This window comes from Thalassophryne amazonica, chromosome 5 (assembly GCF_902500255.1).
Source record: "Thalassophryne amazonica chromosome 5, fThaAma1.1, whole genome shotgun sequence".
NCBI classification, from domain to species: domain Eukaryota; kingdom Metazoa; phylum Chordata; class Actinopteri; order Batrachoidiformes; family Batrachoididae; genus Thalassophryne; species Thalassophryne amazonica.
Window position 1 is genome coordinate 118,450,371 of NC_047107.1, and position 18,400 is coordinate 118,468,770.

The 18,400-nt window shown below is 45.9% G+C and overlaps 1 protein-coding gene across 1 annotated transcript in view; it reads left to right on the forward strand.

The window, feature by feature from the left end:
• rasgef1ba (RasGEF domain family, member 1Ba) overlaps positions 1–18,400 on the forward strand; it is a 79,295-nt gene that overhangs the window by 22,008 nt on the left and 38,887 nt on the right. Inside the window, exons 6-9 of the mRNA XM_034171188.1 lie at positions 6,203–6,277; positions 9,636–9,731; positions 10,025–10,127; positions 18,084–18,163. Of these exons, the coding sequence (XP_034027079.1) occupies positions 6,203–6,277; positions 9,636–9,731; positions 10,025–10,127; positions 18,084–18,163 (354 nt within the window). The remainder of the gene's footprint in view (positions 1–6,202; positions 6,278–9,635; positions 9,732–10,024; positions 10,128–18,083; positions 18,164–18,400) is intronic.

Here is an 18,400-nt window from a genome sequence, read left to right on the forward strand (position 1 = left end):
CTGACTGACACATTGTGTAACCAACTGAACTTCTGTTGCAGCCATTTTCCTGAAGTGTTGCCTTGTCTGGAGGATTGGCGTTTGGTGTGAGAGTGACGGCTTCACCTCGCACCCCATCCCAGATAAGTGGTAGATCAGGAGCTGCATGAGTGTGTGTGATTTGGAGGTGGAGGTGCTCCCTCCTAACTGTGTACAGACTGTAGACCACTGAGTGTACAGATTTACACTCATTCATCTTGTCTCTGCTTTTTGCCAGCAGTACCAGGGTCGACAGCCGAAGACAGAGGTCACCTGGGGATTCGGGACTTGGCGGCTCCGGTGTTCTTCAGACCGTTGGTGGTGGAGGCCGTGTGGGACGCGGCCTCTCTCTCGTCGGGGTCTTCTATCTTCGAGCCTGCCCACACGTCACCTGGTGTTAATTGACTTTGCAATTTCTGTGTATTTAGTTGTGTATTGTCACAACAGTAAATTGTTACCTTTTGGCTTACTCACTGTCCATTCATTTGCGCCCCCTGTTGTGGGTCCGTGCTACGACACCTTCCCAACAGGATTTCTCGGCCAATCGTCATGGATTCCGAGGGGCGTCAGCTCGAGCGTGAACGGCCAATGGCAGAGCCAGGAGCGCAGGCGTCAGCGGGAGGCGTGTTGGGTGAGCTGCAGCAGATCTTAACCGCCTTCACGGCTCGGTTGGATTTAGTGACCGAGCAGAATGTCCTCCTTAATCGGAGAGTGGAGGCTCTCGCCGCCAGGGTGGAAGCGCACGATCAGGGCGCTGCTGCAGCTCCTCCTCTGGCTGGTCCTGGGCCTGAATCAGACGTACCACTGGTCGTTCAACAAACCCCCCCACCATCCCCTGAAGCTTACATAAGCCCTCCGGAACCGTACGGGGGCTGTGTCGAGACGTGCGCGGACTTCCTCATGCAGTGTTAGCTCGTCTTTTCACAGCGCCCTGTCATGTACGCATCAGATGCTAGCCGGGTAGTTTATGTTATTAATCTGCTTCGAGGAGAGGCACGCGCATGGGCTACGGCGCTTTGGGAGCAGAACTCACGGCTCCTAACGTCTTATACTGGGTTTGTACGGGAGTTCAAACAAGTGTTTGATCATCCCAACAGAGGCGAGACCGCTTCAAACGTGCTGCTGTCGATAAGACAGGGGCGCCGTAGCGCAGCCGAGTATGCAGTCGACTTCCGCATCGCGGCAGCGAGGTCCGGCTGGAATAACGTTGCGCTCCGCGCCGCCTTCGTAAATGGACTGTCACCGGTCCTCAAGGAGCACCTACTGGCTAAGGAGGAACCGCGGGATTTTGACGGGCTTGTCGATTTGGTTATACGCTTAGACAACCGTTTGAATGAGCATCGTCGGGAGCAGGCCGGGGGGCGTGACCGGGTACGAGCCGTCCCTCCCCCTTCCGGTTCCGACAAGGCGACGTCGTCCCCACGCTTCACTGCCAGAGAGCCCCGTGGGGCTACAGCTCCCCCTGCTGAGGAGGCTATGGACACGAGCAGGGCCAAAGTAAGATTAACTGACAGACAAAGGAGACTGGCCCGCGGGGAGTGTTTTGTCTGCGGCTCTTGTGAGCACATGCAGAGGGACTGCCCTGAACGGTCAAACTACAAACGCCCGTCCTTAGAATCTGGGCTAAGGGTGGGCCATAACACACACGCGGAAAGACCCCGCAGATCGGCACGAATCCCAGTAACAATCCTTTGTGAGGAGTTAACTCTTCACGCCCCAGCACTAATAGACACGGGGTCAGAAGGGAATCTGCTGGACAGCAGATGGGCAAAGGAAGTAGGGCTCCCTCTGGTGGCTCTGCCGGCACCATTGCAGGTGCGAGCACTAGATGGCACTCTTCTTCCATTAATCACACATCAGACACAACCAGTGACCTTGGTTGTATCTGGGAATCACAGGGAGGAGATAGTGTTCCATGTAACACCATCTACCTCCCGAGTGATTTTGGGTTTTCCATGGATGGTGAAGCACAATCCCCGGGTCGATTGGCCGTCCGGGGTTGTGACGCAGTGGAGCGAAACCTGCCACCGGGAGTGTTTAGGATCCTCGGTTCCCCCCGGCACTACAGCTAATGAGGAGGTCAAAGTTCCCCCCAATCTATCGGCGGTGCCAGAGGAGTACCATGATCTTGCTGACGTTTTCAGCAAAGATCTGGCGCTCACTCTTCCTCCGCACCGACCGTATGATTGTGCCATCGATTTAGTCCCGGGCGTTGAGTACCCGTCCAGTAGGTTGTACAACCTCTCACGTCCGGAACGCGAATCAATGGAGACCTACATCCGGGACTCCTTAGCTGCCGGGCTGATCCGGAACTCCACCTCCCCGATGGGTGCTGGTTTCTTTTTTGTGGGCAAGAAAGACGGCGGACTCCGTCCATGCATTGATTACAGAGGGCTGAACGAGATCACGGTTCGCAACCGATACCCGTTACCTCTGTTGGATTCAGTGTTCACGCCCCTGCATGGAGCCCAAATCTTTACGAAATTGGATCTTAGAAATGCGTACCACCTGGTTCGGATCCGAAAGGGAGACGAATGGAAGACGGCATTCAACACCCCGTTAGGTAACTTCGAGTACCTGGTCATGCCGTTCGGCCTCACTAACGCCCCCGCGACGTTCCAAGCTTTGGTAAACGACGTCTTGCGGGACTTCCTGCATCGGTTCGTCTTCGTATATCTGGACGACATACTCATCTTTTCCCCGGACCCTGAGACCCATGTCCAGCATGTACGTCAGGTCCTACAGCGGTTGTTGGAGAACCGGCTGTTTGTGAAGGGCGAGAAGTGCGAGTTCCACCGCACTTCTTTGTCCTTCCTGGGGTTCATCATCTCCTCCAACTCCGTCGCCCCTGATCCGGCTAAGGTTGCGGCGGTGAGAGATTGGCCCCAACCAACAAGCCGCAGGAAACTACAGCAGTTCCTCGGCTTTGCAATTTTTTACAGGAGGTTCATCAAAGGTTACAGTCAGGTAGTTAGCCCCCTGACTGCCCTGACCTCCACCAAGGTCCCCTTCACCTGGTCGGATCGGTGCGAAGCCGCGTTCCAGGAGTTGAAACGCCGGTTCTCGACTGCGCCAGTTCTGGTGCAGCCTGATCCTGATCGCCAGTACGTAGTAGAAGTGGACGCCTCTGACTCAGGGATAGGAGCCGTGCTGTCCCAGAGCGTGGAGGCTGATAAAGTTCTCCATCCTTGTGCCTTTTATTCCCGCAGGTTGACCCCAGCTGAACGGAACTATGACGTTGGCAATCGGGAACTTCTTGCGGTGAAGGAGGCTCTTGAAGAGTGGAGACACCTGCTGGAGGGGGCTTCGTTGCCCTTCACGGTTTTCACTGACCATCGGAACCTGGAGTACATCCGGACCGCCAAGCGGCTGAACCCCAGGCAAGCCCGCTGGTCTCTGTTCTTCGGGCGCTTTGACTTCCGGATTACATATCGCCCCGGGACCAAGAACCAAAAATCAGACGCCTTGTCCCGGGTGCACGAAGAAGAAGCCAAAGCGGGGCTGTCGAACCCCACCGAGACCATCATCCCCGAGTCCACTGTCGTGGCCGCCCTTACCTGGGACGTGGAGAAGACCGTCCGGGAGGCCCTGACCAGGAGCCCGGACCCGGGGACTGGCCCCAAGGACAGACTGTACGTCCCACCAGAGGCAAGAGCTGCCGTATTGGACTTCTGTCACGGGTCCAAGCTCTCCTGTCATCCCGGAGTGCGTAGGACCGTGGCAGTAGTCCAGCAGCGCTTCTGGTGGGCGTCCCTGGAAACCGACGTCCGGGACTACATCCAGGCCTGTACCATCTGCGCCAGGGGCAAGGCAGACCATCGGAGGACGACGGGCCTCCTCCAACCCCTGCCAGTGCCTCATCGCCCCTGGTCTCACATCGGCCTGGATTTCATCACGGGCCTCCCGCCGTCCCAGGGCAACACCATAATCCTCACGATAGTGGACCGGTTCTCCAAGGCGGCCCACTTCGTGGCCCTCCCGAAGCTCCCGACGGCCCAGGAGACAGCAGACCTCCTGGTTCACCACGTCTTGCGGCTGCATGGGATACCGTCGGACATCGTCTCGGATCGTGGTCCCCAGTTCTCTTCACAGGTGTGGAAGAGTTTCTGCAAGGAGCTGGGGGCCACCGTGAGTCTCTCGTCCGGGTACCACCCCCAGACCAACGGCCAGGCAGAGCGGGCCAACCAGGAGTTGGAGCAGGCCCTGCGGTGTGTCACCTCCGCACATCCGGCGGCCTGGAGTCACCATCTGGCCTGGATCGAGTATGCCCACAACAGCCAAGTTTCGTCTGCTACCGGCCTCTCCCCTTTTGAGGTGTGTTTGGGGTACCAGCCCCCATTATTCCCGCTGGTGGAGGGAGAGGTCGGTGTGCCCTCGGTCCAGGCCCACCTTCGGAAATGTCGCCGGGTGTGGCGGACCGCCCGCTCTGCCCTGTTGAAGGCCCGGACGAGGGCCAAATCCCAAGCAGACCGCCGACGGTCCCCGGCCCCCACGTACCAGCCCGGGCAGGAGGTGTGGCTCTCAACGAAGGACATCCCCCTCTGTGTGGACTCCCCCAAGTTAAAAGACAGATACATCGGACCCTTCACAATCCTCAAAATCATCAACCCGGCCGCAGTGAAGCTCCAACTCCCAGCTTCACTGCGGATCCACCCGGTATTCCACGTGTCCCGTATCAAGCCACACCACACCTCGCCCCTCTGTGCACCTGGACCTACGCCGCCTCCTGCCCGGCTCATTGACGGGGAGCCTGCTTGGACAGTCCGCAGGCTCCTGGACGTCCGTCGTAAGGGCCGGGGGTTCCAATATCTGGTGGACTGGGAGGGGTATGGACCTGAAGAACGCTCCTGGGTGAAGAGGAGCTTCATCCTGGACCCGGCCCTCCTGGCCGATTTCTACAGAAGACACCCGGACAAGCCAGGAGGCGCCCGTTGAGGGGGGGGTCCTGTTATGTGGGCCGCTGAAGAGGAGGTACTGCTGGCCCACTACCACCAGAGGGCGCCCTGCTTGGAGTGCGGGCTCCAAGCACGAGAGGGCGCCAGACCCAGAAGAAGTGACAGCTGTCATTCATCCCCTGCACCAGCTGTCACTCGTTCATCATCATCATCACCATCATAAAAGCCGGACTGCAACTCCACCTCCTCGCCGAGAAATCGACTACCGAGAGGTAATTTCTCTGCTGACTGACACATTGTGTAACCAACTGAACTTCTGTTGCAGCCATTTTCCTGAAGTGTTGCCTTGTCTGGAGGATTGGCGTTTGGTGTGAGAGTGACGGCTTCACCTCGCACCCCATCCCAGATAAGTGGTAGATCAGGAGCTGCACGAGTGTGTGTGATTGGAGGTGGAGGTGCTCCCTCCTAACTGTGTACAGACTGTAGACCACTGAGTGTACGGATTTACACTCATTCATCTTGTCTCTGCTTTTTGCCAGCAGTACCAGGGTCGACAGCCGAAGACAGAGGTCACCTGGGGATTCGGGACTTGGCGGCTCCGGTGTTCTTCAGACCGTTGGTGGTGGAGGCCGTGTGGGACGCGGCCTCTCTCTCGTCGGGGTCTTCTATCTTCGAGCCTGCCCACACGTCACCTGGTGTTAATTGACTTTGCAATTTCTGTGTATTTAGTTGTGTATTGTCACAACAGTAAATTGTTACCTTTTGGCTTACTCATTGTCCATTCATTTGCGCCCCATGTTGTGGGTCCGTGCTACGACACCTTCCCAACAGATTCGGCTTTAAGCAGCTGCTTCAGTTGCAACAAGGGATCATTTGCTTCAATATTTAATCCCCCCCACCCCCGCTTGTGTTTTACCTACAAATAAAGTGATAATCTGGATAAACCCAATCTGTGAGATCATTCCAAGAGGTGTGTTCTTTGTCCTGAGTGAGTTTGAGCCAATTCATGTTTCTCAAAACAATTTTAAGGTCAAGATGTTCTGGGTCTTGTTGTAGGTCTCTGAAATACAGTCAGAACTTTTTGATCCGAAGATGATCTTGGGAAACGTGGGCCAGATCCAGATGGAGATCCAACTCGAGTGGATTAGGAAATAGTTCTGGACAGTTATTTCATTACCTGTAGGGAGTCGGCAGATCCTGGACTGGATCTATGTGGTGTTTTTACCACGGCTTGATTTAAACAATAGTTGAGTCGAGGGAACTTATTGCAGTTTTTCCTTCCTTTTTAGGAACGACTGAGTTACATTGGACCTGAAGAATTTGTGCAAGCTTTCGTGCAGAAAGACCCTCTGAACAACAGTAAGGTAATAACTGTGAGCTTTTCCAAAAATAAGAAACGCACCCGGCGGTTCTGCCAACGTATTGGCTCATGTCCATGTGTCTGGTTGATGTGGTTTGAGTGGGAAGGCCTCGTTTCACTTCCAGACGGACACTAAGTTTACACAACACAGCGACGAACTGCCTGTCAGGTCAAACCTCGGGCAGCTGGTATCCAGACGGGACCAAATGTCCTGTGCTGATACTAACGACTACCAATAAAAATCATCCCCGTGTCAGGATTAGGTAGGCAGGCAGGCGCATGCTTCATCTCCGAGCAACTAAAGCGGCTGCAGGTTTGTTTTGGGGTGTTTATGTGGAGGGGAGGGGTTCTCTTGTCTAGCGTTTGGCTGCTAGGCAACGGGCTTTTTTGGAAGCAAGGTGACAAGGGGGTTAATACGCTCTTTGTGCCTCAAGCTCTCCTGCCTCGTACCCCCCCCAACAATTTCCTTTGAAATATGGGAATGGCTATGTGTGTTTTATTTGTCTTTGTGGGGACCATTTTGAGTTTCATACCTTCCAAGTGAAGAGATTGTCCTCGCTCATTTCCCAAAAGGTTGTTTGAGAGCTATATGTCTTTGTTTAAAGGTGTAGCCTCCTTCAGTTGGCTACAAAATTGAATTCGTGCTGAAATCTCATGATACCTTTTTAAAAATTCATTTATTTCTGTGGTAACATCACAGCACTGTCTTACAGCTAATGTTGTTGGCAGTAAAGTATTTATTTTGGGGGTTCCATGACAAATATAGCGAGTTTGCTCCATGAGATTTATAGATGATTTGATAAAACTGGGAAGTTGGTATTTGTGATTTACAACTCGGAAGAACTTGTTTTAAGAAAGCTATGTTTATCTCCTCACTGACTTATTTTGGCAAACCAAGTGAAAATGTTGTAACTGTAACATTTAATATTACCACCTGATGCAGTAGACCTGTGTGTGTAGTCTTACCTGTCCAGCAGGTATCCAGCAAAATCTTTGCATGAAATTTGTCTGGATTTTATCCAGAGTTCGTTCCAACATTGATTGTCTAACTATGCGTTGTTGTATTTTTGTTCCCATTTCACGTCGTTTCAATTATTAATTTGGGCACTTTCAGGTATAGTTAATGGTCTATGGAATTTCTTCAGCTCTATGAAGCCAAAACTAGCATATGTTACATAACTGTACCCTTTGAAAGTGACTTTCCCAGTGTGTCATTGCATCTTGTCACTGTATTTTAAACCATGTGGGTCAAAACCCTAACCAGTTTCCAGGCAATAAGGATTTTGATCATAATGGTGATATAAGATTGTGAATCCTTGATTTAAGTATAAATGATTACAATTATAATGGTGCTGGGGAAAAAAAATCCTTTTTATGACTTATAGCTTTATGGATTTGAATTATGTTTGAAAAAGTACTGGGGTTCATCGTGTAGCAAAATTCTGGGTTATATCAAAGAGTCCTATCAAGTGTAGATAAACGTGTGTGTGTGTGTGTGTTAACCTGTGATGTGTCCGCTGGCGGGAAAAGTTGCTGAGTGGCGTAAGGCCAAAGGAATGTGTGGAATCGGATCAAGAGGAATCCACACAAAGGGCCGGTCTGCACAAAGTGGAGATTAGAATATTAATGGGTCTTGTGCCTGTAGACCCAGTGTAAAGTTTAATATGGCAGCTGCATGACATCACCTCAACAAGTGTTGAGCCCAAACCCATTCAGTTTCACAAACAGGTTTCCCAAACGTTGACATACATCATTCGCTACTGTGTCGCCCACTCGCTAAATATTTTTGAAATTGAGTTTGATGGGTTTGAGTACTGTGTGACCCAGGTTCATCAAATACAGGCTTCTGTCAGCACTGATGTCATGCTGGTGTTACGAACTCACTGAATACTTTACTTTAGGCTCCGACCTTTCCGTGCTGTTTATTTGCTTCTGTAGACCAGTTATGAATGCCACAACATGGTGGCACCGTGGTAGTGCTTTTGCATCACAGCTAGAAGGACTCAAGGGTCTTCTCACAACAGTTATATTTAGAATGTTTATTTTATACAACAGTGAAAGTACAATTTCCAAGTTTGCTTCAAAGGTGGCACAGTTTTAACAATAAAAAAATGGACGAATATGCAAATATAAAAATTTAAATAGAAATCATAAGAGGAACCCATTGTTTCAAAAAGTGCCTGTTTGTAATTGTACAAAATCATAGCAGCAATGGAGCAGGAATGTCATGGAGTCGTGTGAGCAAGTTCTAGAAGGTTTAGGGTTCAATACCCACTAATCCAGGAAGAAGGTCACATACCAAATCACCACAATGACCATGAGTAAAATGGGAACAGCAAAAAAAACCCCAAAACAAAACAATGGTAGTTAGTGTGTGCGAAATTCTTGATATATACCTGGTTGTTGACCCACGACTTTGTGGTTTGGTGTCAGTGGAACCGTTGCCACATCAGTGAGGGGAAAACCAAAGAGCTGGTGGTGGATTTCCACAGGCACAGGTACTTTCCACTGACACTGGTGAAGAGCCAGGGAATGGCTATTGAGATAGTGGACTCTTACAAGCACCTGGGTGTTCACCTAAACAATAAACTGGACTGTTCCTGCTGAAGCGACTCGGGTCCTTCAGAGTGCAGGGGGCGCTCCTGAGGACCTTCTTTGATTAGGAAGTGTGTGTCATTAGGAAGGCCAGCTCTGTCCTGGGAAGTACCTGGACTCAGTACAGGAGGTGGGAGAAAGGAGGATGACGGCTAACTGTCATCCCTGCTGGAGAACACCTCCCACCCCATGCGTGACACCCTGACTGCACTAGAAAGCTCCTTCAGTGACAGGCTGCTCCACCCAAAGTGCGTGAAGGAGCGATATCACTGGTTCCTTCCTGCTGCTGTCAGATTCCACAACCAGCACTGTTCCCAGTAGACCACTCAAATCATTAATATCCTTCCAGTAACAATTTTTCAGCTATTTGCAATCATACTACACATTTTGTGCAATAATACTTGCACACTCATGTACAACATCACTTGAATACTTGTGCAATGTTACAAAACATTCTTTCTGCTTGTATATAGTGTGATCTATTCTGTGTATTTACTGTTATTCTGCACAGAACTTGACTTCTGTATTTTGGGAATTATTTTTCTTCTACCTTATTTTTGCATACTTGCAATGTTGTTCTGTGACATCGTAGATTTCCCTGTCATGGGACTATTAAAGGATCTCATCTTATCTTCTTGAGATAGTGGGCCTTTGGCGTTAACGCTAAAGCTAATAGACATCTGTCCTTACATTTTGGGAATTGAAGAGATTTGCTTGCATGCACAGGATTTAGCTGGGATGCTAATTGAAAAAAAATGTTGTTGCAGAGCTGCTTCAGTGGCCATAAGAAGGCGAACAACCTGGAGGCGTACGTGGAATGGTTCAACAGGCTTAGTTATCTGGTGGCAACAGAAATCTGCATGGTGAGTCTCAAAGACCTCAGTGTTAAACCTGGAGGAGCAGATATAACAAAAATAAACCAAAAGACTAATTAAAACCTCTGTGGCCACCATCCGAGAACGTAAATTAGTTTGCAGCCAGATTTACTTTTAGAAATCTTTCAGGCAAAACACAGACGTTACCCTCTAATGTCTGCATTTCTTGTGTTTTATCAGACATTATAAATGCATTTCATTTTGTAGAGAAAATAAAATATCATGTTTCCGAGGTGATGTCATTTGCCCTGAGGGCTAATGCGACCTTTTTCATTTTACAGCCTGTGAAGAAGAAGCATCGAGCCCGAATCATAGAGTTCTTTATCGACGTGGCACGTGAATGTTTCAACATTGGAAACTTTAACTCCCTCATGGCCATCATATGTGAGTGTTTGTTTTCCACATGCTCTTCCTCCACATTAGTTATTTTGACACCATTAGTTATAGTAACTTTTACTGAGTTTATGGTTTATTTTTGAAAAATTTATTTTTCTTTAGAGCTCCATTAGTGATTTTAAAAACACAAACAAATTAATTATATTTTATTATAGTTTATATTATTGGTGGTATTCATTACATTTTTTGACATTTTCAGCACGTGTGGCAGCCGTGTGCAACTGTGACTTGCTATTTTTCTTTCTGCAATTTTTTTATATGATCAGTTTCAAATACATTTGGTTGATGAATCCCCATAGTTGATTTTTTTTTTATGTAAGATTTTGATCTCAGAGCGAGAAATTTAGGTGTTAGAAAAGTAATTCTAAAGCTTCAGATTATTACATTTTTATGCCTAAACAGTAATCTTTTCATTGTAATAAAGTTTGCAAAATATAGAAGGAAAAACATAAAATACCAATCACACCATCTTACAGCCAAACATCTGTTGGTGTTGGAGAACAAATCAAATAAAATTGTTTAACATAGTTAATCATTTGTTTAGAAAACCAGTTTGTCTGGTTTAAACCCATTTATGTACCTTTGAAGCTCTTGAATCCAGTTGATCGATGAGGTTGAACAGTTTAAAACCACCTGAAACCGGGTTGTTTATAAAGAAATTAGACATTTAAAAAAATAAAACATTTGACATTTGTTTCTAAATGAGTGTCATCAGTCTACTGCAGTTTAAGTGTTAACTCAAACTTTTGACCTTTATTCCTTGAATTAATTAATCTGCCAAATGCTGCTTGGATTTGAAACAAAATCAATATGACTTGGCAAACATGACCGAAAGATCATCAACAACATCTCACATTCAACAGTTTTGTTCGTGTTTTTAAAACTGTGTTTGTTCTCTCGTCTGCGTCACGCACATAGAGGTTCTTTCAGTCAATCCGATCATCGCCGTAAATGCAATTTGGTGTTCAGAGAGATGTTTTCTTTTTTAATGCTGTGACATAATCTGCCGCTGTAGCTGTGACCTCACACGCCTCCGTCCCAGTTTATTCTCACAATACATATTTTAATCATATCAGCGATGTGGTCTTTGGTTAGAGGGAAAAACGATGATTGTATTTCTCGCGGGTTTCTGAACTTAACATGGAATAGGTGACACACACACACTCTGTAGAGGCAAGGCATCATTTTTTTTTCTATTGCAGACACATTTTAAAGCTTTATATTATTTCTTCTGTGGCTGTGCAATCAATCAATCAATCAATCAATTTTTTTTATATAGCGCCAAATCACAACAAACAGTTGCCCCAAGGCGCTTTATATTGTAAGGCAAGACCATACAATAATTATGTAAAACCCCAACGGTCAAAACGACCCCCTGTGAGCAAGCACTTGGCTACAGTGGGAAGGAAAAACTCCCTTTTAACAGGAAGAAACCTCCAGCAGAACCAGGCTCAGGGAGGGGCAGTCTTCTGCTGGGACTGGTTGGGGCTGAGGGAGAGAACCAGGAAAAAGACATGCTGTGGAGGGGAGCAGAGATCGATCACTAATGATTAAATGCAGAGTGGTGCATACAGAGCAAAAGAGAAAGAAACAGTGCATCATGGGAACCCCCCAGCAGTCTACGTCTATAGCAGCATAACTAAGGGATGGTTCAGGGTCACCTGATCCAGCCCTAACTATAAGCTTTAGCAAAAAGGAAAGTTTTAAGCCTAATCTTAAAAGTAGAGAGGGTGTCTGTCTCCCTGATCTGAATTGGGAGCTGGTTCCACAGGAGAGGAGCCTGAAAGCTGAAGGCTCTGCCTCCCATTCTACTCTTACAAACCCTAGGAACTACAAGTAAGCCTGCAGTCTGAGAGCGAAGCGCTCTATTGGGGTGATATGGTACTACGAGGTCCCTAAGATAAGATGGGACCTGATTATTCAAAACCTTATAAGTAAGAAGAAGAATTTTAAATTCTATTCTAGAATTAACAGGAAGCCAATGAAGTGAGGGCCAATATGGGTGAGATATGCTCTCTCCTTCTAGTCCCCGTCAGTACTCTAGCTGCAGCATTTTGAATTAACTGAAGGCTTTTAGGGAACTTTTAGGACAACCTGATAATAATGAATTACAATAGTCCAGCCTAGAGGAAATAAATGCATGAATTAGTTTTTCAGCATCACTCTGAGACAAGACCTTTCTGATTTTAGAGATATTGCGTAAATGCAAAAAAGCAGTCCTACATATTTGTTTAATATGCGCTTTGAATGACATATCCTGATCAAAATTGACTCCAAGATTTCTCACAGTATTACTAGACGTCAGGGTAATGCCATCCAGAGTAAGGATCTGGTTAGACACCATGTTTCTAAGATTTGTGGGGCCAAGTACAATAACTTCAGTTTTATCTGAGTTTAAAAGCAGGAAATTAGAGGTCATCCATATCTTTATGTCTGTAAGACAATCCTGCAGTTTAGCTAATTGGTGTGTGTCCTCTGGCTTCATGGATAGATAAAGCTGGGTATCATCTGCGTAACAATGAAAATTTAAGCAATACCGTCTAATAATACTGCCTAAGGGAAGCATGTATAAAGGGAATTAAATTGGTCCTAGCACAGAACCTTGTGGAACTCCATAATTAACTTTAGTCTGTGAAGAAGATTCCCCATTTACATGAACAAATTGTAATCTATTAGACAAATATGATTCAAACCACCGCAGCGCAGTGCCTTTATACCTATGGCATGCTCTAATCTCTGTAATAAAATTTTATGGTCAACAGTATCAAAAGCAGCATTGAGGTCTAACAGAACAAGCACAGAGATGAGTCCACTGTCCGAGGCCATAAGAAGATCATTTGTAACCTTCACTAATGCTGTTTCTGTACTATGATGAATTCTAAAACCTGACTGAAACTCTTCAAATAGACCATTCCTCTGCAGATGATCAGTTAGCTGTTTTACAACTACCCTTTCAAGAATTTTTGAGAGAAAAGGAAGGTTGGAGATTGGCCTATAATTAGCTAAGATAGCTGGGTCAAGTGATGGCTTTTTAAGTAATGGTTTAATTACTGCCACCTTAAAAGCCTGTGGTACATAGCCAACTAACAAAGATAGATTGATCATATTTAAGATCGAAGCATTAAATAATGGTAGGGCTTCCTTGAGCAGCCTGGTAGGAATGGGGTCTAATAAACATGTTGATGGTTTGGATGAAGTAACTAATGAAATAACTCAGACAGAACAATCGGAGAGAAAGAGTCTAGCCAATACCGGCATCACTGAAAAGAGCCAAAGATAACGATACGTCCTTGGGATGGTATGAGTAATTTTTTCTCTAATAGTTAAAATTTTGTTAGCAAAGAAAGTCATGAAGTCATTACTAGTTAAAGTTAATGGAATACTCAGCTCAATAGAGCTCTGACTCTTTGTCAGCCTGGCTACACTGCTGAAAAGAAACCTGGGGTTGTTCTTATTTTCTTCAATTAGTGATGAGTAGAAAGATGTCCTAGCTTTACGGAGGGCTTTTTTATAGAGCAACAGACTCTTTTTCCAGGCTAAGTGAAGATCTTCTAAATTAGTGAGACGCCATTTCCTCTCCAACTTACGGGTTATCTGCTTTAAGCTACGAGTTTGTGAGTTATACCACGGAGTCAGACACTTCTGATTTAAAGCTCTCTTTTTCAGAGGAGCTACAGCATGCAAAGTTGTCTTCAATGAGGATGTAAAACTATTGACGAGATACTCTATCTCCCTTACAGAGTTTAGGTAGCTACTCTGCACTGTGTTGGTATATGGCATTAGAGAACATAAAGAAGGAATCATATCCTTAAACCTAGTTACGGTGCTTTCTGAAAGACTTCTAGTCTAATGAAACTTATTCCCTACTGCTGGGTAGTCCATCAGAGTAAATGTAAATGTTATTAAGAAATGATCAGACAGAAGGGAGTTTTCAGGGAATACTGTTAAGTCTTCTATTTCCATACCATAAGTCAGAACAAGATCTAAGATATGATTAAAGTGGTGGGTGGATTCATTTACTTTTTGAGCAAAGCCAATAGAGTCTAATGCAAGAGATAGTGACAATGAAAAATAGATTACAATGATGAAAAACCGGTCAAACTCTGACTTTCCCAACCTGGTTCAGCCACATTACATTTTTATTTATGTATTTAAGCAGGTCAGTCGCATTGAGATTAAAGGATCTCTTTTACAACGGAGCCTTGACCAAGACAGCAGTCACAGTTCAGATTAGTCATTGTGGCAAGGAAGATGGTTTCTTAGTAGATTCCTGGATGGGATGGTGGACATCCAGGGTCAATTTGGAGATGTCGTTGCACTTCAAGAAACACACGGTCCTTTACAGATCCTTAGTCTGGTCCAATGGCTGCGAAATCCCAGACGATCGGGCTCTGAGGACCTGCTACAGCCTTCATCCGTTTTCATAGACATTGGGTTACAAGACATCATCTCCTCTGCCTGATCTGCTGTTGAGGACGACTTGTTTCACACCTTTTGCCGTCTTGTGTTCAGGGTTCCTGTTGGGCGTTCATGGCAACTGTAGTGGCCACGGGGCACACAAGATCTCCGCTGTATTTCACCCCAACAGGAAATCCACGGCTTGATCAGTTATCCACATGCCATAAAGGGTTGGATTTTGCCACCCTCAGACTGGTACAAAAGATCACAAACAAACATAAGCAGCTCAACAGACCAAGAAGATAATCAGGCAGGTCAGAAAGGACACAGGTACACACCTCAACAGAATCTGCCTCCAATCAATTACAATACGCTTAAAAACCCTGAGTGAGGTTGGCTCTTGGAGTTGCATTCTACTCCACAAGAGATTCCAAGTAGCTTGTTTACTACGTTTGACACCAAAATGAACTCAGATGAAGCGTAAATTCATTTACAGACTCCCTCATTTGGAACGTGCAGGACCAGACATGCTTTTAAAAAAAAGTTGCTGAGTGTCTTGAAATGTTAATAGGATTCCCGGAGGGCTCTTAGACCTCTTTGGAGGCCCAGCTGAGGGTTCCAGGATTCATGTGATGTCCGGGCAGTTCAGAGATTAGCATCTGGTCAGCTTCACAGGCCTGAGGGGGATTGTGAAGTCTGAACGTGGGGGGAGGCAGCTGGAATGGGAGTGAGATCAACTGATCCAGACAGATGGTCAGCAGTGACCGAGAGAGTCCACAGCAGAGACAGTGGTGAGGACAGGGTAGAATAGATGATATTGGAGTGCCAGCTGTCCTCAGTCCTTGTCCTCGGAGAGAAGGAGAGACCGCCACAGGCAAATCCCTCCCCTCCTCTCCAGGGACCTGCGAGTTTCAGACAGACATTAGGGAGGTGATTATAGAAACACCGGATGGAAAAAGGACCACCATCCGCCCGTGTTTGTTTCTTTAAAGTGGTGGCGACATTCTGTCAGCGCTGAAAAAACACGAGATTAATAAAGAGACATTGTCATGTTCCAGTCGAGCGACACCCACCATCGAACACCTGTCCTGATAAACCCACCGCGTGTTTTGGGGTCAATTCCCAACAACCTGTTGTGATGTGCAAACAAACACCACTGAGGTCGAACTATTAGCTTTCATAGGAAGAGAGTGAAATTGATTTAAAAATGACAAAAAAACAAAAACAAGATTACATAAAAATAAATCCAGCAATAGGTCAGTTGAACATCGCAATCCAATCCAGTTTATTTATAGAGTATTAGTATTAGTAGAGATTAGTAGTTAGCACCGTTGCCTCCCAGCAAGAAGGTCATGGGATCACATCCCACCTGTGGCCTTTCTGTGTGGAGTTTGCATGTTCTTCCCGTGTTTGTGTGGGTTCCCTCCGGATTCCTCCCACATCCAAAGACAAGCAGGTTAGGTGGACTGGAAATTAGAAATTCTCTGTAGGTGTGCGTGTGGGTGTGAATATGTTTGTTGTCTATATGTGGGCCTGTGACAGACTGGTGTGCCCCACCTTATGCCCTTTGACTGCTGGGATAGGCTCCAGCACCCTGTGACCCTTAATTGGGGTAAATGGGGACACAAAATGGATGGGCTTCCTGCTACTTTTCATTGTTACTTTTTGTCTATTACTTGTTGTTACTTTATTACATTTCCTGTTTTTTTTCTATTACTTTTGGTCTATTAGTTTTTTCCTGTTACTTTGTTTCCTACTGTCATCACACGTTCACAAGCTTCAAATGGAGAAGGGTTCTCAACCTTGGGGTCGTACCGCACTAAATGTTTTGTCACAAACTGTAAAGCTCAACTTAAGAAGAACAAAAAAATAAATGTTTCAAGCAGCTGAAGTTCTGATAAATTTCAGACATCAAAACTTGGATCATAAACAAACAAGGTTTAAAAGTTCTGGATTCAGAGCTGTTGTTAAAATAAATGTGGTAAGCGTGTGTGTGTGTTCAGTGTACCATTCAGGATAATTTATTTTTAGTGTTATTTTTGAAAATTAACATTGAAATATTTGCAGCTGAGTGTTAAATTTTTTCTGTGGAGTAAAGTCTTTGTTTTGTGTTTTTGGTGTTGTTGAGGATGACCATATGGGAAGCAGAGGGCTGGGAGGGGAAGTGATGCGTTTAACGCCATTGTTGTGGCAGACTTTGCTTCGCTGAATCAGACCAAACAACAGTACAAAGAATGACGTTTAAAAAAAAGGCGTGCAGCGGCACGGGGGAGGAGCTTGTGTCTGACCTGAATGGGAAAACAACATGAAACTAATGCGACCATTCACAGACTACAAGAGATGAGTGTCCGCCCTCATGCCGTATCTCTTCAGTGTCAAGAGATTCAAAACTGTGTCACATCTTGTAACTGCATTATGTCTAATACTTAACAAAATGTCAACACCAGAACTTTGTCAGTGTTGGACCTATGGACTGTCTCCACTTGTGTGTTTAAAGAAGAGCTGCCAGAGGGATTTTAAACTCTGATCTGAGATTTCACAGAGATGGGGAAGGATGCAGGAAGTTAGTTGACCAGCAGTAATCAGGTCTAGAAGGAGGTGTCGTATCACTCAGCAAAACCACAGTCACCGCCTTCCAAAAATAACGACGGCGAGCTGCTTCCACAATCTAACTCTGAAAAACCGACAGCCACATGTTTCAGACTTGGCACAGGCTTTATCACTGGAAATCTGAGTTTCCGCAGCAGACGGATGTTGAATAACTTCAGGCTTTGTGGACATGTTCAAGAAAAACAAGCTCTTGACAACTTTTGGAACAAACATGCAAGAATGTACTTTGCAAAAGAACTTGAAGAAGCTTGAAGATGCTTGATGAATATCGTGACCACATTCTTCACTCAGATAAGACCTGGATCTTATATGTTTGGTCAGAAACGTTGCAACATCCACCGCACTATGGAACCGCATGGGGTCCTGGTGGCAGGCATTTAGCCAGACAATACCTGACTCAATACCAGAGAGGTGGACATGCCAGCATACCAGCTGTCAGAAATTCAACAATTGATCCTCCCAGACAATGATCCAAGCAAAGAGTTTCTAAAGAAAAACACAAAATGTATTACCTGATCAAGTACATCACCTGACCTGAATCCAGCAGAGAACCTTTGGGGTATTTTAAGGGGAAACATTGAGCACCACGACAGATCCAGCAGAGAGCAGCTGAAGAACATTGTTTCTGAAGATCTCCCCAGAAAACACTGGTATCTTCCAATCCAAAAATGATAGAGTCCATAATTAGATATGAAGGAACATATTAAAATATTTGAATCTTACTAAATGATCATTATTGGAGTTCCTACTTTTGGGCCTGCATTTGTGGAATAACATATCTAAAGTTTTAATTTTAAATAAGATCCCATGTCCTTGTGTTCAACTTTGGAGTAATCCGCTTACTATAAATTGACATGGTGTCGCACGGGGCTTCACCCTGTTCTGCTGAATTCGCACGATGCGTCTCTTATTTGTCTCGTTGTTTCTGTCTTTCAGCTGGGATGAACATGAGCCCCGTTTCCCGACTGAAGAAGACCTGGAGCAAAGTCAAAACAGCAAAGTTTGACATCTTAGAAGTAAGTTGGCACAAAAATTCTGTGGGTACAGCATCAGTTACCAGATCTGTGGATTTAGTTCTGATATTAGGCTGTCACCTTGCTGTTAAGTTGCAAAAAAAAAAGAAAAAAAGCCCTTATTTTTATAAAAACCCATCATAATCATAAAATTAAAATACCCTCGGCCGTATGAGCACGTACGTGCACACCTCATACATGAGCGTTTGAAAAGACTGGAAGTTACCTTTGTGTGTGTGT